The following is a 21171-nucleotide window of genomic DNA, read 5'->3' as shown; positions in this document are numbered from 1 at the left end:
AAGGTTAATGTCTCGTTTGCTCATGCAGGCTTGATGCAATGATTTAATTGATCGCTAGATTAGTAACAACTGAACCATAACAAAGACTTCAAAGTTTCATACAACACAACCCTGGACTTGCCATTGACCAAGATTAAGTTCTTTGTCTGTACAGACACTGAAGTCTTGCCATCCCGGACACTACCCCACAGCAATGCGATAAAATCCACTATGGCATGCGGTATAAAATAGGTGCTATGAAATATGATCAATCACATCCCGCGACTAGACCAGGGATGGATTGATGGCCCCATCGACAGCGTACCCACAGAGAGAGAAACAGGGCACCGAACAGAGACAGAGAGAGAACGACGAAAGAAAAGGAACAGAGAAAATAAGATGAAGAAAGGAGAGAGGAAGGAGGAGAGAGTGAGAACCTGTACAACCGAGTGAGAAAGGGAGTGGAGCTGGATGCAAGCTTGGCCCAAGACAGGTCTTTAAGAGCGGTGAAAGTGACCCAGTGTCAGGGCATTAGTCATCTTGTCTGTTTGTCCCTGTGGTTTATGGACTGGGAGAGGAGCACTGGTCGAAACACAGTCCCACCGGTCCTCGGCTCCACTCTCTCACTCACACACACACACACATACACACACACACACACAGCTGACTGGGCACTTTGGGTCTGCTCAACTTATAAACAAAAGGCCTGTTGTCTCCCTTCCTCTCTCTCTCTCCCCCTCTCTTTCCCACTCTCTGTCCGCTCTGAGTATCTAGCCAGCTCTTCCATTTAATGGCATAGAGAATAAAACCACTCCAAACAGTATGTTCGTATATATGCTTATGAGGTGTGAGAGAATGAGAGAAAATTAGTGAGTGACTCTGTGTGAGAGAGAGAGAGAGAGAGAGAGAGAGAGAGAGAGAGAGAGAGAGAGAGAGAGAGACAGACAGAGAGAGAGAGACAGAGAGAGAGAGAGAGACAGAGAGAGAAACCGACAGAGACACAGACTGCACGTGTGCGCGAGACAGAACACATGAAGAGACGAGCAGAAGATGTGGACGCTGCACCCTGTCAGGGACCATTGCATCAAACTCCTCTCTGTGTGTGTTTAAATCAATGTCAGAGTCAGCAGAGAGGGGAGGTGCTGTATACCTACTCTGTAGGTGACACAGTGGCGATGCCCTGCTGCAGGGGAAGAGAGCAATTTCGAGTATAAATTTGGTTTCGTTGCTGCTTTAGAGCTGTGAAACAAGCACAGAAGTCTGTGGTATACTTGTGAGACAAGTATAGTGTTGATGTATGAAACGTGTTTTGCAGCCTGGGATTGGAGGAAGCAAACCAGGTTGCTTGGAACGTTCTCTTCTCTTCCTCCTCCACTGCTATGACAGAGGCTGTTTATCAATCCACCTTTTTTTCCGTTCTTGTGTTCTTGCAAACTCGATTGACGTCATCTTTTATTGCCCAAGTATGGTTCCAATCCAAAGAACACAAGTCACCAAGAACGTTAAAAACACCCGGAAATGTTCATGATCCGCCCCTTTTATCGAGGATACATCGGATGGTGACTTGGTCAGCGAGAACGCATCTGATTTCCCAGAAGTCAGTGCAAGAACACACGCATCTCAAATCGTTCCCCGTCCTCGCGGCCTTGCAAGACCATTCTCGCGAGCGATTGGCAAGAACGTTCTTCTCAAGAACGCAAGTACGTTCTTGAGAAGAAACAGCCAGAATGGGGTTCAGCAGACAGTTTGTGTGTGTGTGTGTGTCTGTGTCTGAGGACAGAAAGTTGAACTGCAGAAAAACTCAGGACAGCAGCACAAAGGGCCGGCAAAGAGAAGTGTCGTGAGAGGATGACTTGAGAGCTGCCTGCTATCAGAGAGGCTCATCAGACACTCACTCTCTCTCTCTCTGTCTCGCACATACATACACACACACACACACAGCGGGGCTCAGCCATTTTCATCCCTCTCCGTCTTTCCGCCTGCCTGAAGGGTCTTTGAGCTCCGTCTCCAGTCTTTACCGACGCAGTTAAACACCGTAATCGCGTCAGTCGGAAAGCTGCACTGAAGATAATGAAAAGCATTTAAAAAAACAGCCCTCAACTGGAGTCTGAGGCAGCCAAGAGCACCCAAACTAGTACAGAGGGCTGTGTAGGCATGATAATATGAGTCTACCTGAAAGAGCTTACAACAGGGAGAAGGCAGCTAATCCTCTGATGAATAACTAAGGCCGACTAGGCGACGTTCAGAGCTGCCGCTGCTCATATTGGCAACACTAAGGGAGCGTTCAGGTTCATGGTGGAAGTGTTCTGTTGAGGCTTCACTGAGGTAACCTGGAACAGGGGGAGGTAATGTGGGAACGGAGCTCAGGTTGTTGTAGCTCAACACCTCTTCCCCTGTTTGCCCACAAGCGTTGGTGAAGATGAATCTATGCTTGAGTCTGATTGACAAGACAAGAGAGGGTGACCAAACCTCATCCTGTAACCTCCATTGTATATCAAAAGCACGCAGCATAAAACTGTTTCATTCATTCATTCAAATAGCAACATCTGAAGCCAAACCTTTCAATGTGCACTGACAATAACTGGGCTTGTACCGTACGTAGCAAGATTGACTGTCACCATGTTATGGATTTAGAAGCATGGGCGTAAGCACGCACAGGTCGATATGGAACAGCACATCAGCGCCAAGCATGTTGCCATGGAAACAAGTCAGGCCATCTCATCTACAGAAAGTAAATCACTTGATTTGGTCATATAAATACAAATTGCACATCAATGCCAGTCATTGATAATATTTTGGATGGGGTTGGCTCTAACACAAATCCTCTTTAAAATCCTATAATAAAAATGAATGATTTGTGCTAAGGTAATATGACAGTAGCTGGTTATGCTAAATGGAAACAATTACTAACAAACAGAGAATCTTGAAACTAAATTTTGGGGCTTTTAACCTAAAAAAGTACCATCATGTCATTCTCACTTAAACCCAAAATCATGTGTTCACAAATGATACACTGCCATGGTGCACTGAGATTAGTGGAGGTTAACATTTCAACTGGTAATTGTAGCTCATCAGACCAAACCTGTGCAAAAGAGGGTTGTGCATTACGCAGCAGCACACCAGATCTGAATTCCTATGAGTTATTGCATGCATGAACGATCATAGTAAATTCTAAAATAAATGTCAACCTGAGCTAATATGTCTTAATAATGTCTAATCCTGTTCTGGTGTGCAGGGTGTAGGCTACGTGATGGAACATTACAGTGTTTGTAACTCTGATCTGTAACCTGTTAATGACACAATGTTAAATGTTACAGTTGCATGGGCTACAATTGCGACCACCGTAGTTGCAAGCACAACACTGTTGTTTAAGGGACCACCCAGCCAGGTTGAGGCCAGAGAATTGAGAGAGGGACTTGGGTAACCGCGCGTTGTTAACGCACTCATGTCATTGATAAATATGGGTATTGGGTAGACTAGGGTTATGAAGGTGTGCATGCACGGTGTCTTACCCGACGAGTGATCCACTGGTCCGCCACCGTTGATAAACAGGGCAGAATACAGGTCAGGGTACGCCTTTTCCAAGGCCACACACAGGTCTAGGAAATGGTCGCTCTCCTTGTTCATCAGCATCTTCAAAAGCTGGTCTACTTTCTCCGCGCTGGACGAACAATTCTGGTCTAATTCGAATCGATCGAGCTCATTTAAGGTACCAGACACTATCAGCAGTTCTATCAGCCGGTCCGCATCTGTTATGGACTCCAATAAGTTCTGGTGGCATTGGTCTAATAACTCTTTGTGCTTTGGCTCCATTGCTATTCTGTAGTTCCGTAGCTCACGAGCTAACTGACAGGCTGTTTTTTCCTCCGCTCCACTTCTCAGAATGAGCCCAGATACGCGAAGAAGGGTCTTGCTTCACTTGTAGGATTTCGGCAGAATAACCATGGCATGGGATGGCATGGGACACCAATTTTCATAGCAAATACAAAAAGGCACAAGAAGCCATATTTGTTGCCTAAGGCTGTTGACTGCACTAAACAGCGATGCATTTTTCCAGCTTACTTACGTCTTCTAACCTCGTCCATTTCTCATTTGTTTCCTTCGAAAACCTACCCGAACATCTATGCGTTTTCCGATGAGTCATTTATAGCGCAAGATGCCCTTTCAACTGCTATGAAAACTATCGTAACTCTGTCGCCGTTTCTCAGTTACACTGTATCTTCCGCCATGTCCAGGCAGTTTAGCAGCTGCTGCCTGGTGTCAATCAACTTTCCATACAATGACCATGTAAGGTGAAACAGGGCGGGTTTTTTGAAAGACACACCCAATAGTTCAATGGGCGTGCCAATGGGGCGTGAACGCAACGCCCAGTAGTAGTAGCCTACGTCGAAAATCCCAAGTGGAAAAATTAGAATGGATGTAGGCTATTGGTGTGACTATGTTTTTTTTGTGCTACATTTTAACAGAGAGATAATAAATGGATAGTAAAATAGTATAGCCTACTATATACATTTCATGATGCGATCTTGTCAGTGGAAACATTGGGAAAAAGCTAATAGTGATTTTATGATGACGCAATTTAAATGATAGTAGACCTCTTGTTGTGATACTACCCATTTCAGTTAATGCATTCAAATGTATTTATTTTTGCATCACTGGTCTTTTTTCGGAGTTTATGTTCAATGTTACATGGCGACTGGGAAGATGGGGGGGGGGGGGGGGGGATGAAATCTAGCTGGTGATTAGGTTGTACAGGATCATGATGGATGTGGCCTCGTCCGTCTCGCTCAGCCCCCAGTTAAATCAAGACTGCGGCCACAGAGGCAGGCAGTAGCTTTTCCAGCCGTGACCTTATTCATGCAGATACCACCTCATTTCCATAGTGACACCATGAGTACTCAGTTCCATGCTGGCTCTACGCCTTCTGCAGCCATGTGCTTGCCTCGTTGCATGAACAGTTCATGCAATTCATTCATATAAAAGGGAAAAAGGGCTTCTCTCCACTGTCAGGGTTCCAGAAGGATAGAGAAGCTGACTTGAGTCTGCTTACAAGGACAGTCATTTGAGGATGTTCCATGAAAGAGCTTTGTGCTCTTTTTATGGGTGTATAATTTATCTGCGCTTACCAGTGGCACAGGTTTTGTATCTGGGAGATGCCCGGAAGCACCATTCAACTGAATTGTTTATTAGACAACCCAGACAAGAGGAAAAATTGAGTCCCAGTTGTTTTATAATGCACAGAGAGTCTGCATATCCATCACATCATTTATAAAAGGGGGAAATGACTGCCATTCTTTACAGATGCATTTTATTCCCATCTGAAAAATAAGTGGAAAATTGAGTGTCCATCGTCAATGGTGAGGGTTGTTTGACATTAATATATATTTTTATCCACACACACAGGTAAATCTTTTTTTAAATTATTTACACAACAATGGCTGGCTCATAACTCCAAATAGTGCATCCTTTTTATACTTGTCAGTATAAATATATGACCTTGATGTTATTTCTGTTCAAAAGGCTTTAAAGGAGCAGCTCAAGTTGAGGCAACAACGGTATCATAAAATAGCACAGCATAAAAAATTACTACTCCTAATCTACTCCCACAATCCCCACACAGCGTCTCAATACCTACTACCACTAAATTAAAACACCCCATATGTCCTTTAGGACGAACGCTGCTATATTTCGATTTCATTTGACTGTATAGTAAGTAGGGTGGGAAGTTCAGGGATGGTTGATGGTCTGCCATTGGATTAATACATTTCATTATACATCCACCATGAAGTTTAGGCCTAATCTCTGGTTTGTGTATCTGATATGATCAGAATGGGATATTTGTGATTTACAGTCAAGCCTAGCTCCTAGTGGTCATATGAATGAGGACGTTGGTGGATTAAAAGGCCTAAACCAGACACATAAAAGATGACAAAAAGGAAAAACAATAGAGGCTCGAATTATGATCAGAATGGGATTCAGTCGGAATGCTTTGGCCATGAATTTCCTATGGTGCACCAAGGCACATATAACTTTAATTAACTTCTTAATACACTGCTCTCTTAAGACCAAGGCTCCAAGCCTTTTGCCCCCTTCCACCCCTCGCTTTCTCCCCAGCCAATCCTAAATAATGTGATATAATCCAAAGTGATTTCCCCCAACATGGCTGTCATCCAATGATAAGTCGCACCAGGGTCCCTGAGCTCTCTGACAGCAGGGCAGACATGTTTAATGTGGCCCAGGCAGCTTTATGAATGCCATCAATCCATCCCAGAGGCTTCCCTGAGTCCCCCCTGCCTTGTCTCCCAGAGTTATTGATCATAGCGCGGTAAACACACACTACCATAACTACTGGATCATAGCGCAGCGCTCGACACATCGGTAGTTGACGTGTGCGACATTTAAAGTCTAGAAAAAGGTTTACAGACCCCCTGTAAAATGAAAGCTGAATGCTGCAACACAGGCAAATCTTCATAAAACATATATTTCTATCTAGGTTCAACGTACTAGGGTAGATAGGCAGCTCATAATTGTGGAAGCATTCTCAATGTATTCACTATTCATTTAGAAGAATAGGCTACTGTACATCAATTGTATTGGTTTATTTTGAGCGAAGATCAGTTGTTTTTTTACACAATTATATAGCTGCTTTTCAATAGTAGGTTTTCATTACATAGCCAAATTATTAACAGTAGCTTGAACACTTCTGCATCAAAAAGGACTTTACTGCCCTCCAGAGGAGACAGCGAATTCAGCACAGAGTCTGTGATATCTTCATGTACTGTGGCCTTCTCAAGATTTTACTATGATTTGATTACTGATCTTTAAAATCTCTAGGCATCCATGCACACCTTAGAGTGGAAATCTCAAGGGCACAGTTCTTAGCAACAGATTCAGGAAAGGGAAGCATTCATGAGTATGATCAAATAGATACTGATCAAATTAGCAAAGATTCGTAACCTCCGTATTTATTGAGATCATCAAAGACACATTTTCATTGAAATGTATGCTGCAAGGTTTACTTTTGAGTTATGCAGACACAAATTAAAGGTTGAATAATGCAAATAGCAAAGACAGGACAAAATCATGGTAAAAAAACACCGAAAAAATATACTCTATATTAACAGAATATATAAACAGAACTATAAACTTACCACTTTGGTATTTAGCTGAAGAATTCTAATCTGTTTTTTTTCTAGATTGGTATTTGGCACAGACTATTAAATATATATATTTTTTGTGTCTAAAATATACAGTTATATATTTCTTTATTACCAAATCCAATCTTAATGGTATTTGAAATATCCTTCCTCATGATATGCTAATTAGAAATATATATTTTTTTGCTCTGACAAACCAAATCAACATACCCCAATAAAAAGTCAGAATAACATTTGATAAAAACAATGATTGCATTGCTAACAGCAAGACATGCAATAATGCTGAGTGTGATGCATAGATAAGATACAGCGATTCACTAAACGTGTCATGTACATGTGTAAGCATTTAGGGTACGGCATGCAGAGCCCCCTTCTGGTAGATCCTTTGTGAGGAGGCTTCAGTCGCTCCCTCCACACAGCTTCAACAGCAACTTCTTATAGTCCCCAGAGGTGTCCCCCTGTCCATGGACAAAGCACAAAACAATAGCAAACAAAACAACCAATAGTCAATCTTACCAATAACTTAGTATTTTCCGTTTCTCGGTCAGATTGTGTGTTATCCTGTGCTATGATACAGACTAACAAGCAAGTTCCTGTGTGTGTGTGTGTGTGTGTGTGTGTGTGTGTGTGTGTGTACAGCGGTGATACTTACAGAGATGTGTGTGTACAGCGACTTTCCGTACATCCTCATGTACTCTTGGCGGATGTCCAGCATGTCGACTTCAGAACGAGTGACCATGATCCGAATCAGGGTTGTGTCCTTAGTCCCAGCACCCTGAGAATGACCACACACACACACACACACACACACACACACAACACACAACACACACGTGAGGACTTAACAATCAGACAAGGCAGATTCTTACAATGCTGAAAAATCCCATGGTTCGGCATGGCAGACTGCTCTCTGGCTCAGTGTCTCACCTTCATGGCTTTGTAGAGTCTCTCAGCAAAGTAGACAGTGGTATTCTTAATACACTTGACTGGAGCGCAGAGAGAAAAAATGTTTCATTACACCAGGCAGGAGCAACTAATCACCTTCCTGCACCACACATACCATCAGCAGCTATATAATAGGAGGGGCAGCTAAAGGATGGAACTTCAAACACAAACACTTCAAATCAGATAAAAGAAGAAAGACCTTTACAGTTGAACATTAACCAACTCAATCAATGTATAGTGCATTTGTTTCCTTAAACACTACACATATGGTATTGTCCTGTATAGTTGACGTACTGTATATTGTACAGGTGCTGAAGAAACCGATCATTTTGGTCTGAGATCACATGCCACAGTCCACATTTTTTATTAAAAAATAAATACAAATCTAAACTTAATTATGAAACAAAAGACTAAACATGCGTAGTGAAGACGACAGACGCTGCAAACCACAGCACGATGAAATGTGTTTTGAGAGAGGATTCCAACTGATACACAGACAGAAATATTTGATAAATGTGTCAAACCAGAAGCATGTTACTATACCATAACTCTGAGCAATGAAAGCAAAGGGAAGAACAAAAACAAAAACACAGGACCTTCACTTGTTGCTACAACAGATTTCAACAAAACAAACAAGATCAAGTTAAAAAATAGCAGCTGATTCACCTTTAGGAAAGTGACTTTTGTTACGTCATGGTAAATCCTTTGTACGTGCGTATAGCGTAGAGTATGTGATTGAGTAAGAATGGGTGTGATTCAGGGAAGACCTGTATGGGTGTGGGAGCTTCATCACGTGTGTGTGTGTCACATCCAGAGGTGTTTCTTACCCACTGCTAGCATGCCACCCTCTAGATTTCCAGACATCTCCCTCTCAATGCTCTTCTCGATGTCTCTGCCACTCATCTGCTGGTACTCATGGAAAACTGCGCACACACACACACACACACACACATTACAAAACACCGTAAGGCTTGGCTTTGTGTGGACAGGTGTGCAGAATCTGAGACACAGACAGGTGTACAAGTGTGTGACTCTGTCTGTGGGAGTTACCTGCTCGGAGGTGAGGTTTGCTCCTGGCACACAAAATGGCATTGAATTTCGACTCATCTGTTCCCAGCTTGTTTTCCCCTGCAGCGTAGAGGGCCTACAGAAGGAAATCAAAAGGTACCTTAGTGACTGGTATACAAATATTTCATTTGTTTGTATGTCAGGCAGAGAGGGTGAAAAATGTATAAATTTTTTTTTTTTTTACGGGTGTAGATTTCCTATAGGCACTTTATACTGTTTATGAGTAATTATTTCAAAAGAATCAAGGAATTACCTGGGCATCTTGTTTGGCAATGGAAATGTCCACAGTCTCTCTCTCATCCCGGTTACCCTGTTGTCACAAACAGTTGTAAACGTCAATTACACCTGTCTACACTGTGCAGGTAGCACATATCCAAGATAACTAAAGCTCAGGAGCAGTTCAGAGATGTTGAGACAAACGGAGTCATGGTTCATCAAGGTGTCGTTTCACATTTAAGATAACAGTTTGTGAGCCACACCTGGGCCAGGGAGATTAGAAGTCTGCGGAAGTGTCCGGAGGTATCTCCACTGATGGCGTCTTCCAGTTTCTTCTTATACTCTGAAACAAGACATAACTGTCACAGAAAGCCTTCAGAACTCACCTACGGTCACGCTACTGAGGCATTCAAAACAGCTGTGATCGGTTGCAAGGTAAGCAGAATTATTTTTCTAGTGGCACGGGTTTAACCACACGTGAACTCTTTTTCCCCACAAATAATATTTCCCGAGTGTTGCTTGGTGTGGGGAACATACCTGTTTTGTAGACCTGGTTTATCTCTTTGATTTCAGCATTTGAGCGAGAGGCCAGGATCTCAATGAGACAGGCTTCATCTGTGCCTGCTCCCTGTTAGGGTTCCAAGCAAGAACCATGTCAGTTAACTGAACGTACAGTAAAACTAGCATAAGGCTCCAGTCTGCATATGTGACATTCTACATGTTCCAGTCCGAGTCCTGATTGGGAGAAAACAAACCTTTATGGCACTGTAAAGTTCATATGCATCAAACTGGGCTGGAGTCTTCAGCATGGCCAGCACCAGTTTTTCAAAGTTTCCAGAAAGTTCTGACTTCAGGTCCTTAACAAGATCCTATAAGGGTAGGAGGATACACGGTTGGAGTGACTGAATTCCACATTCAACTGGTGCTCCAAAAAAGCTCCAGAGCATAGCTATTACTGGCCCGGACGACACCCTACCCCCACCCCAATTACTGGAAGTTATAGCAGCTGTTGTTTGGAAATGTCAAGCTAGCACCCACCCTGGGACTAGATCTAATACCCTCAGAAAGTCACGATGCTGTATCCCTTATCCTGAATCCAATGCTCAATCTGAGCAGACCGTTCTGGGGTAGCAACCAACACAGCAAGACACATGGTGCTCAGCGTTAAACCTTCAATGGTGAGGCTGATAATGCAGGAGTTAGTGATAGATAGACGACTGCAATGTTTACCTTTCCATAGGAGGTTTTATAGGCCATGAGCAAAGGTACACGTTGCTTGTTGGACCGACTCCCAAGCAACTCGATAATGGCTTGTTCATCCGTGCCTGTACCGACAAGCAAACTATGTCAAACCACACTTCAAGTCAAAAAAAGTTTGGATTATTTCCATGTGGAGCTCTTTCAAAGCTTACTAATATAATTGCTGTCAAGTATGCATTGAGAACCTCTTAATGCAGTAGACAATTATAACCGACTCACCAAAACCCTTCATGGCTTTCCTCAGAACCTCCACATCCCTCAGGGGGTCTGCTCCTGGGAAGGCCTGGATCGTACCCCTGAAACCTCTCTGAAAGAACAATGAGGGGATTTCCTTGATATGGCCTCAAATCAGGGTCGGTAGGTAGATTCACTTCACATGTGGATAACCCATGAACATACATCAGGGACAGCATCTTACATTGATGGCAGGAGCTACAGGCATGGCTCCTCCTCCGTAGGCTGGCATGGATGGGTTGGGTGATGGGGCCCGCGGGTACGCCGGCATGGATGGATTAGGTGCTGGTCCTCCTCCATAGCCGGGCATGGGAGGGTTGGGTGATGGTGCCTGCGGGTAGCCAGGCATGGGCTGCTGGCCTGGGAAACCCACCGCTGGCCCTCCTGGCTGCGGGTACAGGCCATGGTTAGGGGAAGGGGCCCCATAGCCCCCAGACTGGGGGGCAGAGGGGTACCCTCCAGGGGCTTGGGGGAACATGGATGGGTTTGGATTAAACCCTCCCATGGAAGCTGAGATCTGATTAGCCTGTGGTTGGAAGGGAAAATGGCATCCCATAAAAAGAGCACAGAACCAAGTTGTTGGCATTAAATTAGCAAGCAAAGCGGATTATAGACAGAATTGATCAGATTTGTTTATTGGAGAGAAAAGAAAACACTGTTTTGCACATTGTTCAACATGTAGACTGGGAATTATGACAGGAAAGAGAAGAAGGTGCATGCTGTTGAAGCAATTACAGAACAAATCATGTGCATGATTATATATTTCCATGCAAGAGGATTGGGAGGAAAGTTAACATGAAAGCTTTAGGATGAAAAAAAACGCTGACTCGGAAAAGTCTTACCGTTAAATAACTGGATGAGATTTCCAGTATAGGCTGTGTAAAAGCTAACTGGAATATTCAGTGCACCATCTAGTGAATTGCTTATTGAATTATGTGACGTAGGATTTTATGTGTGAGTTCTGGAGTGAATTTTGAGCCAGACTTACCATGCCTGGAAGATTGGCTGCATTGAAACCAGGGTTCTGCAGACTGTCAAGACCTACGGTGGGAAACCCAGCGCCACCACCCCAACTGCCTACAACAGATACACACAGGACCAGATGTCACTTAAATCTAGTATGTAGTTATGAGAAACTACTGACACATTGTAAAAAAAAAAAAAAAAAAAAAAAAAAAAAAGATTTCAGAGCAGTGAGCATTCAATAATAAGGAAATTAAATATAGACGCTGGGAAGCAACTAAGGAACGAGCCATCCTCATAGGCATAGAACAGTTAACAATTACCTGTTAGTCAACAGACAGAGTTTCAGCCATTCAGAAGGGGGGGGATGTGACACGAACACAAGCTGGACTGTGAGTGGTATCTTTAACAGAGGACTATTTGTACAGGCACACCCACGGTTAAAGTTTAATCTAAACCTCATGATGTCGCAGGATGACTCATTCTGAGAGCAACATAAACATGGTGTACACAAGAAATCCCTCTCTCAACTAACATGTCTAATGTGACTTCCTCCCTCCACCACAATCAGTAGATCATGCATGACTCCCATGAGTGCATCTGTGGTCTTACCTGCAGGGGGCATGGATGGGAAACCTCCAGCCTGAGGAGGAGGATAGCCACCAGGACCGGCCTGAGGGGGGTAGCCACCGGCCTGAGGGGGATAACCACCGGCCTGAGGGGGATAACCACCGGCCTGAGGGGGGTATCCTCCAGCTTGGGGTGGGTATCCTCCGGCTTGGGGTGGGTATCCTCCAGCTTGGGGGGGATAGACACCAGCCTGAGGGGGGTAGCCACCTGCCTGGGGAGGATAGCCCCCGGCCTGTGGGGGGTAGACTCCTGCCTGGGGTGGGTATCCACCAGACTGAGGGTATCCAGGATAGCTCATGTTCTCAGACTGTGAGAAGAGATGAGGAAAGGGAATCAGAAAAATAGCACACCTCTGTTGGTTGCAAAACAAGCAATGCCACATGCTGCACCTTGAACCCTGGAATTTTACATCACAGAAAGGAAAAATTGTTAAAACCCCCAAAATGTTGGGGTTGGGTTATTTTGTGTAAAAAGGAAGACAATGATTTACCCTTCTGACTGTTGAAGTGAAGACTGAAATTCTGACTGTTGAAGTGATATCTGAGGCACTGTATAGGCTAGGCTATATAAAATAAGAATTAGAGATGCACAATATAAATTGGATTACCAGCATGAAATGTTGAAAACAAAACACTATTACTGCTGGTCATTTCACTATTATTCTCCATGAGAGGAAGATAGAATGTGTGGATTAGGCTACATAGCAATTATTTTGTTCCTCAACAGGTATTGGAACTTTTTATCGTTTGAACCTTTGTTTATTTGTGAAAAGGTTAAAAAAAATGTAAACAACGTTAAAATATAGGCTATACATTTAGAATAATAATCCAATGGGAGTCTTGTTCTATATTTGCATTTTAATGACGCTGGAAAGTCTGATAGGCTGTCGGGGTGCTTTTTTTGACTAAGAAAATTATGTTAAGGAGTGCCGCCCACTGGAATACAATGTCCCCTTTTATGACAATGCAATAGGCCTACATGTCTATAGACATAATAAGCCGTTCAGACAGTTTTTCAACATGTTTTACTTCCTGCTTGGGTAATAAAAATAATACTGAGATGGGATTAAGAAAAAACGCAATTTTAACGTTCTGGACTTTCTCGTCTATGATGAACGTTTGCAGTGGTTTTGGCAAATACAGTAGGCTAGGCCTATATGTTCTGTGAAAACAAAAAATGTCAAATGTGCACGTTTCAGGAAATCATGATGAACTTATAGTTAAGTTATATGCTACGTTGTAGGGTAGCCTAAATCAGACATTTGCTTAAATTTAGGAAACAAGGCATCGCAGCTATGTCAAAGACAAGGTTTAAGGTATGCTAAAATCTTCTAAACTCTGAGTAACAACACCAACCCACCAAAATCCGATCTCCTAACCTACACTTGTGTAAGTTAACCGAAACGGACACTTCCTTGTCCGTAAAGAAAAGTCAGTCTTTCTAAACTAACACTGAAAGTCATGGTGCATACTTGGTGTCATACTAAAACTTCCCAGGGCGCGCCGCTAGGCCAAATCCTAATCGACCATCTGCAGTAGCCTAGGTCTAAATGTGGTAGCCAAGATCACAGTATGGTCGAAATAAATATTTTAAAATCTACTGTAGAACACCGAGATTAATAAGTTGTGGTCATTATTAACGTGTAGCATTAAATGTCTTGTTGGCCTGGGTACGGAAGTCAGCTAGCTGCGCAAAGCTAACTGGATATTATGGTACTGTAGGCTTAAACATTTGAAACGATAGAATCTTAGCGACGGATTGAGGAAACTCATCATCCCAAGAAACATACTAAATCTAGGCTTCAACAATGTTGCTAATTATCCTGTAAATAAATATTTTTCGACACTTACTTTGTCGGCAGAATATTCTTCCGACAGCGCGTATTCCTTCTGTAGTCCTGGTCCTGGAGGTAGCTTATGTTTTTAAGGTGGGTGGGACTCATAATTTCCATGCGCTGTGAATGTCCAACACCCACTGACAGAAGCGGTTCACAGGCCACGCAGTGGTAACTTTTACTCACACATCAACACACATACAGGACAATAGACTCAATTGCCTAGTGGAAAATATTACTAAATGAATATTACCTTTCATCCCAACAGTTTTAACAGTGTATAGGTCTAATGGTTTAAAGTAGAATATAACCTAGGATACCATGCATTTGGCATAGGTAGGTTAGGCTACCATTAATTTGACCATTTCAAAATAAGTAATAGGCTTAAGCCAACTTGTGACAAATGTAATAAATATTTTAAAATATGAGTATTTAAACGTAACGTTCTGAAGTTTCTTTAACCTTAAAATCTGCATTGTGAGTGCCCCAAAACACCACAAGAGGGAGCACGACAGAAGCTTTACAAATTTGATAGGTACAGACTTGAAGACTACAAGGATTTGAGGAAACAGATTCGTTTTCTTTTTTTCTTTTCATCCTTTGTAGCTACTTTATGGTCTTCTGATAGCTATGAAAAGTTGCAAGTAGCCAACTAACTGCTATGGGCGATTGTAGCTATTAGGCCTATGTGTTATGTCTATCATCAACTATTATAGGACTGAAATAATTTACACAGTTTTAATTGCAGGCCTACCCCGTTGAAGTGAGAATGAGGACGTTTTACTAGGCAATATGAAAGAAAGAAAAAAGTAAAACGATTGTTTCATTTGATAAACTATCAAACTGCAGAAAATACCCTATGGGCATCGAAACTACACGATTGGTAGATTGTTATTTCCCAGATTAACCAATCATTTGAAGACGAAGTTCATTCATATTCACATACATTATATACATAATTCCCATTCGTCTGCGTGATCCATGACGTAAACCAATACCAATTGCATATGCAATGAGGTTCTCGCTGCCCCACTGCAAATAAAGGGAGATAACGGGCCATGGGGATCGGGTGAAAACTTTTTATATTGACATGTTAGAGCAATGACTTTTGTGTAACTGTAAAACTGGGGGTAGGCTCCCAGCGAGAGGAGAAGAGGGTCCTTACGGGAAGATATAAAGGAACGATTGCCGTTGCTGGGTCTGGAAACGAAAAGTGAACGGCTAAAAAGAAACATTGGAGCAAGATTCCCGAAATTGAGAACATTCCAAGAAACAGTGGTGGAATAACCAGTTTATCCATTTGAAAGATGAGCTTGTTGTCTGCCATAGATACGAGTGCCTCCGTGTACCAGCCAGCACAACTTCTCAACTGGGTTTATCTGTCTTTACAAGACACTCACCAGACCAGCGCATTTGACGCTTTCAGACCTGAACCCAACTCATCCCACCCGGATCTCAACTACACCAAGACTCCCGCGGCTGATTTGGGCTCTTCCCTGAACTCAAACTATCTCAACAACTTCTTTCAGCTCCAGAGAAATGAGGTGAGTCGTAGTTTACTTTACTCTAATTGGCATCAAGCAAATAATCAAATGCCGTGAACTAATTGACTTACACTGGTAGCCTAATAGGCCTATAGCCTCGCTGAGACATGATTGGCAGTGATTTTCAAATTGGAAAGCGTGTTTAATCGTGTGCTATGTTTAATACTGCTTTATTAGGCTATTAAAAAAAACTTTACAGAAAAATGTCAATTACATTCAGTTATAGGCTTTTTTTTTTCATCACATTTTTGCAACTCCCCTATAGCTTATACCGCAGCATCATTTCTCAATTTTGTGCAACAGACCATATCTGCTTAGGTCCTTGTAATTGTCATGCGCCTGTTGATGGAGGGTGTCTGTGATATTTTTTAAACTTATGAACACTGACTCATTTTAAAGTGCTTTTTGAAAACTTGTCGAATTTTTCAAAAACATATCAATATCATCAAATGCTAATTGTGCACCTTCTGGAGAACAAGATTTACGTTTTTTTTTTGTTTAGACTCTTGGGATATAAAGCGCAGCCAGACTCGGAACGTGCCACACGTTTAGGAGGCGTGTGACGCGACAGGGTCTGCTGTCTGCATGCTGATGAGGCACAGGTCTCCCTTGAGAGAGGCGTCCTGAAATACAAAAGGCACTCCAGATTATCGCCACAAATGTTGACTATGTCCCTGCCTAGATCATTGCATAGCATTAGAATTTGGTCCCCTTTGTGCATGTGCACGGACGCGTATAACCTTGATTTTACCTTAGTATTAAAGTTTACTCGAATTTATCTGTCAACGTTTTACTTCACTAGGAGAAACATTCAAAGAAATAGTCAAGACCGTGTCCTTGAACTGGTCTTTTTGGTAATGGAGGCGTCATTAACAAAAGTTAAAACCCATAGAAGCCTCTCAAACTGTTGCTTTAACTGCAAATAATCACATTTGCTTTTATGTGAATCTCTGTGATCTCACGTTGAGAAGCTTGTTGATAAAGCACCCGATTGTGAAAGGGGCTCTGACGGAAATTATAGACGCATATTTAACATTAAACATGTGCCTGAAACATGGGTGTGTGCTATACAATAAAACGTATAATTTAATGACACACAAGTGTTACGCACACACGTACACACAGTCTGTTTTTGTTGTCCAAGATCCTTTGACAGTTTATTTTAATGAAGCAAAATATGAGAAGTCATGAAGGATTTTATTGATCAAATGGGAAGGGGTTGAAGTGGTTGTGAGCTCATATGACTGGCATTCAGTGGATTCTAATACTTTTTTCTTTGGCTGGTGGTGACACACTTCATTTCTGGTTCAGCCACATACATTGAACTTAACAGGAGATTATATAACACTTCATCATTGGACAGTTTCACTTATATGTTTATACACTGTCGGCAGACAACTATGCAATTATTCACTCAGTATAGACCCGACCAAAGTATTTGTCTCATTTTGCTCCAATAGTGCATCAGGTGTTAAAAAACATTGACCTTCAAATAATTCTACCCAGGAGAGTCTGACGTCCTTGTTGGAACACAGACAGCGGCGGTAGCGTTCCCTGAGGTGTGGACCTCATCTGTGTACCTGTGAAAACAGTCCATCCTCAGAGGAGATGAGCTGAGACAAGTGCCAGAGTTCAGCCTTCATTTCCAATACAAATGGGCCACTCACTAGAACCGACACACACATTATTAGTTCAGTGTCCTTTTTTTCTCCTTTTGACACCACAGAGTGGCTTGCCTTTGCTGATTTTCCAAAAGTGAGATCATATCTTTTATTCAACTGTCATTTATGAATATGCTTATGACTAGAAACTCTACAATGGAGAAACCCTAACAGAGAACCACAAGTGAGAGGATGAAAAGAATGACAGATGGAGAACCTAGGAGAAGAATCACTGATATTTGATTCATGTGGCCTCAATATAATAAATGAGTGTGTGATATGTAAGAGTGGGATCTGGGATTGGTTGAAGGGTGCTGCCTCACAGCCTGGTTAGGTAAAGTTCGGGACCACAGCTGTGATGCTGTTGCCAATTGTAAGATTGATATGCTATGCAACATCAGACATCAACAATAACATGACTTCCCAAACCATGAGTGTGTCTCCCAGGGCAAAGTATCACTCTCAGTCTAGTAGATTTACAGATTATTCTAGTCGACAGAGCATACTGACTCTAATGGATGCTCCACAGGCTTGAAAGGGAACAAGCCTCATCTCTTGTATAGGGTGAGTCATCCTCTATAAAGGCCTGTCCTCCATTGTGGAAATCCTCAGTACTTTTCCAGCTCATAAGCATAGCTGGGCTTCCCGCCAGATGTGCCGAATTTCTTGAGGGAAGGGATCTTTTTTTTTTGGGGGGGGGGGCTAAACTCAACATCTTAGATCTTAGGTATTTTTGGTGTCCTTGATGTCTGATTTGCTTATGGCTGTTCTGTAAACAAATAGTATTTTAAAGGCTAGTTAGTGCCACGAAACGGTCTATGATTGTACCACAGTGCAACAATAACACAGCCTCAATTACAATGTCACAAGTGCTGCTGATGACACTGAAGATGTATAAAGTTACTAGAAAACGGAGAACACAGTTTGAACACTTGGATTATCTGTGAGTCCTATTCCTGTGTGACCATGTCCTGAACAACATGAAACAAAAGCTCATGTTTCACTGTCTAATTTTGTTGCAGGCCCTTAACAACAGCGTGTACAAGAACGTATCTCCTTATGGATCCCTTAACAACATTGTGGACGGGCTCAACTCTCTGACGGACCACTTCTCAGACCTCTCCCTCTCCTCTGAACCCCGCAAGCCCAGCAAGAGACCTCCTCCCAACTACCTGTGCCACCTGTGCTTCAACAAGGGCCACTACATCAAGGACTGCCCTCAGGTGAGATATACAGGTACCGCAGTACCTCAAATGCCATCCTAATAAAGCCCAGGCTTTTCGTTTAGAACTGTGAAAAGTGTTTCCAGTTGGTGTAGCCGTGCCCTCCTTTCCACGCTTCCTGCCGCTGGCGTGCCCATGTGCCGCGAGAAGGGGCGGAAAGACACCCCTGCGTGTTCAGTTTCCAAAGTGACACATCTGTTGAGTCATGTGGCCACTTCTCAGCCAATCATGTCAGCTTGTTTGACCTGCAGGCCAAGCGCTCTCTTTTCTCCCCTCTTTCTTTCTCTGTGGCTCTGGTCTGACCTACTTGTCAGACAGGCAGTGCTCTGTCTCCTAGTCATGTGTGTTAATTGGGACTGCTGTATAAAATTGGAGAAGAACTACGAGAACATGTTTCAAACTGCTACGCCTTCTCATAGAATATATGTTTTGATGTGACTTTATTTGATCACCACATTGTAGGTAGGACTGTTCACAGGGGAGGTCTTAAGGCCAACACCGGTTAGATGAATATCGCAGGTCACAAAGAAAATGACTGTTAACTCCTTTGTATAATTAATCATGATGTTGCTGCCAGTGTCTTGCCTCTCCTGAAATTGTGCAGATACTGTCACAGATTGTCTCACAGTGTGATTGTGTTGCTACAAGGAATCTTATGGAATGCTGTGCAAAATGTAAACAAATGGAATTGTTTAAATATTTTCCTTGCGATGGTCTGTTTTATGGTTTTTTAAATAACATCTCATCTCAAACTTCAGGCATGAGTTTGTTATGTGATGGCATGACTTGGAATAACTTACAAACCAGATAAATCCTTGTTATCTGAGTGATTTCCACTTTTGTATGGAGAAAGAAATAAGGATGATCGTAAAAAATGCAATAATTTGTATTTTATTTGAAAGATATGGTTCATGTTTTCCTTCTCATGTCTCCAATCGGAGTCTGTCATGAAGCAAGTATTTTTGTGAGGCAAACAAGCGTAAGCATCACGAATCAGCAGCGAGTTCCAGCTGTGAGGTCACATGCAATCTGAAGTGTGACCAATGGGATCAGATCTATACAGTACAGTACTTACTAATGGGTGGGTTCGACTTCATGCAGCACCGGCGGCGCCGACAGCGGGCTGCAGCAGGCTGCCTTGAAGCTGAGAATGCCATTGGCTGCTTCCTGTCAGCCGGGCTGCAGACGGCTGCGGGTGACGCCGGCGCTGCATGAAGTCGAACGCACCTAATGAATTCAAGGATCTACCACGATCACCAGATTGATAGGATGACACAGGTCATGTGATGATCACATGATCTGTATGGGGGTTTTCTTTAATGAAATTACCTTATATACGGCGCCTACAGTTCCGTGTATTGTGTGATGCAAATGGTTCTTATCCCTGTAAGGGACAGATTGTTGTAAAAAACACATGGGCTAGCTGGATATTGATATGTTACACATTATAACAGTACAGAGATGTTATTTGGTCAGCTAAAGTAAGATGTATAGAAATTGACTGCAAAATTGCATTGTGGTTCTCACATAGAGATTTTTCAAGAACTAACTGTTTTATAGGATCTTATAAAAGTAAACTGCCCTGTCTGGGTTGAGGTTTGAAAACAGAATACATGAACTGAAAACAGGGATACAATATCAGTTCTCCATAAATTCTGGTGAAGACTTGTTTTTCTGTGGACAGTCTAGTAAGGACAGTCCCCTCCCTCCCTCTCTCCATTCTCTTTCTCTCTTGGAGGTGCTGGTGAAGCTCCAGCCCTGAGTCACTGTGCTGCATAGAATGGTAATGAACAGCAGATGTGAGGTTGAAGTGCTATAACTCCCTTTATAACAGATGATGACAGGCCCCTGGAGGTCTGTAAAAGATCTGTCCACAGATGAAATATCTCCTCCCCCGGTCCAAACGCCCCCATGTGTGGGAATTAGATCATGTATTGACAATTCAAGCGGGAGGCAGAAGTTCTGGTGTAACTTTTGCTTTTCTATTTCGATAGCTTACATTATGTCGAATATTTCACACTCTGCATTGTTATGTATGTCATGGAGTTTCTTTGTCTGATATGCATGAAATGAAACTCTCTGTAGAGTTGCGAGCGCACAGGGGTGTAACTCGAATCACATCCAAGCCTCCCCTGGTTTATATTTCAGCTGTTCGTTAAACTGCCAACGGAAACAGAAAAACCAGCGCCCCCCCCCCCTCCCCACACACACTCACACACACCTTCGCTGTTCTGGCCCACCTCCGTTTTTTAGCCCTCTCCTGGGTGTCAGCCGTATTTACCTTCCATTTTATGGATCACACACTGCCTCTTACAACACCCTTTGCTGGGTGCTTGGCCCACAGGACGTGCAGCACACTGGCAAAGGCGGGGGTCGCTCGGGGCGCAGCTGGGCCTTGCGGCCAATGTAAACAGAGGCATCTCACTTCAGAGAGCTCTGGTGAGTCTGTGATCCGGG

General features: G+C 42.9%; 3 protein-coding genes across 7 annotated transcripts in view; 1 reads left to right on the top strand and 2 right to left on the bottom strand.

Moving 5' to 3' along the window:
* Positions 1-4239, bottom strand: part of dlg5a (discs, large homolog 5a (Drosophila)) — a 37035-nt gene extending 32796 nt beyond the window's left edge. For both annotated transcript variants that reach the window (XM_084709276.1, XM_084709277.1), the window contains exon 1: positions 3492-4239. In XM_084709276.1, the coding sequence (XP_084565402.1) occupies positions 3492-3792 (301 nt within the window). In that variant the 5' untranslated portion in view covers positions 3793-4239. The remainder of the gene's footprint in view (positions 1-3491) is intronic.
* A 2684-nt stretch (positions 4240-6923) lies between these two features.
* anxa11a (annexin A11a) lies at positions 6924-14440 on the bottom strand. Of its 3 annotated transcripts, none has more exons than XM_084709639.1 (16): positions 14303-14440; positions 12943-13014; positions 12435-12759; positions 11848-11936; positions 11044-11385; positions 10845-10932; positions 10596-10690; positions 10121-10234; positions 9903-9993; positions 9629-9708; positions 9403-9459; positions 9132-9225; positions 8909-9004; positions 8064-8122; positions 7789-7911; positions 6924-7594 (listed from the first exon to the last, which is right to left on the bottom strand). In XM_084709639.1, the coding sequence occupies exons 3-16, from the start codon at positions 12748-12750 to the stop codon at positions 7535-7537; spliced, it is 1704 nt and encodes a 567-aa protein (XP_084565765.1). In that variant the 5' UTR covers positions 12751-12759; positions 12943-13014; positions 14303-14440; the 3' UTR covers positions 6924-7534. The 3 variants fall into 3 exon arrangements, with proteins under 3 accessions (XP_084565765.1, XP_084565767.1, XP_084565766.1); XM_084709641.1 differs by having other exon boundaries at positions 11044-11247; XM_084709640.1 differs by lacking the exon at positions 12943-13014 and having other exon boundaries at positions 14303-14419.
* An 879-nt stretch (positions 14441-15319) lies between these two features.
* The window catches only part of zcchc24 (zinc finger, CCHC domain containing 24), a 29524-nt gene continuing 23672 nt past the window's right edge, over positions 15320-21171 (top strand). Inside the window, exons 1-2 of one of the 2 annotated variants that reach the window (XM_084709986.1) lie at positions 15320-15830; positions 18514-18714. In XM_084709986.1, coding sequence (XP_084566112.1) covers positions 15594-15830; positions 18514-18714 — 438 coding nt within the window. In that variant the 5' untranslated portion in view covers positions 15320-15593. The remainder of the gene's footprint in view (positions 15831-18513; positions 18715-21171) is intronic. The other variant, XM_084709985.1, reaches the window with a different exon arrangement.

This window comes from Hypomesus nipponensis, chromosome 11 (assembly GCF_054491055.1).
Source record: "Hypomesus nipponensis isolate SF chromosome 11, ASM5449105v1, whole genome shotgun sequence".
Classification (NCBI taxonomy): domain Eukaryota; kingdom Metazoa; phylum Chordata; class Actinopteri; order Osmeriformes; family Osmeridae; genus Hypomesus; species Hypomesus nipponensis.
Note: the sequence above shows the minus strand (reverse complement) of the source record. Positions and strands in the feature narration are given on the sequence as shown.

Excerpts from the sequence above, each read along its gene's own strand:
- anxa11a (XM_084709639.1), bottom strand. The coding sequence starts at position 12,750 with ATGAGCTATCCTGGATACCCTCAGTCTGGTGGATACCCACCCCAGGCA. Across the intron at positions 11,386-11,847 it reads CAGCCAATCTTCCAGGCATG|GCTAATCAGATCTCAGCTTC; the intron begins GTAAGTCTGGCT and ends TTCCAACCACAG. Across the intron at positions 10,235-10,595 it reads ATAAAACCTCCTATGGAAAG|GATCTTGTTAAGGACCTGAA; the intron begins GTAAACATTGCA and ends CTACCCTTATAG.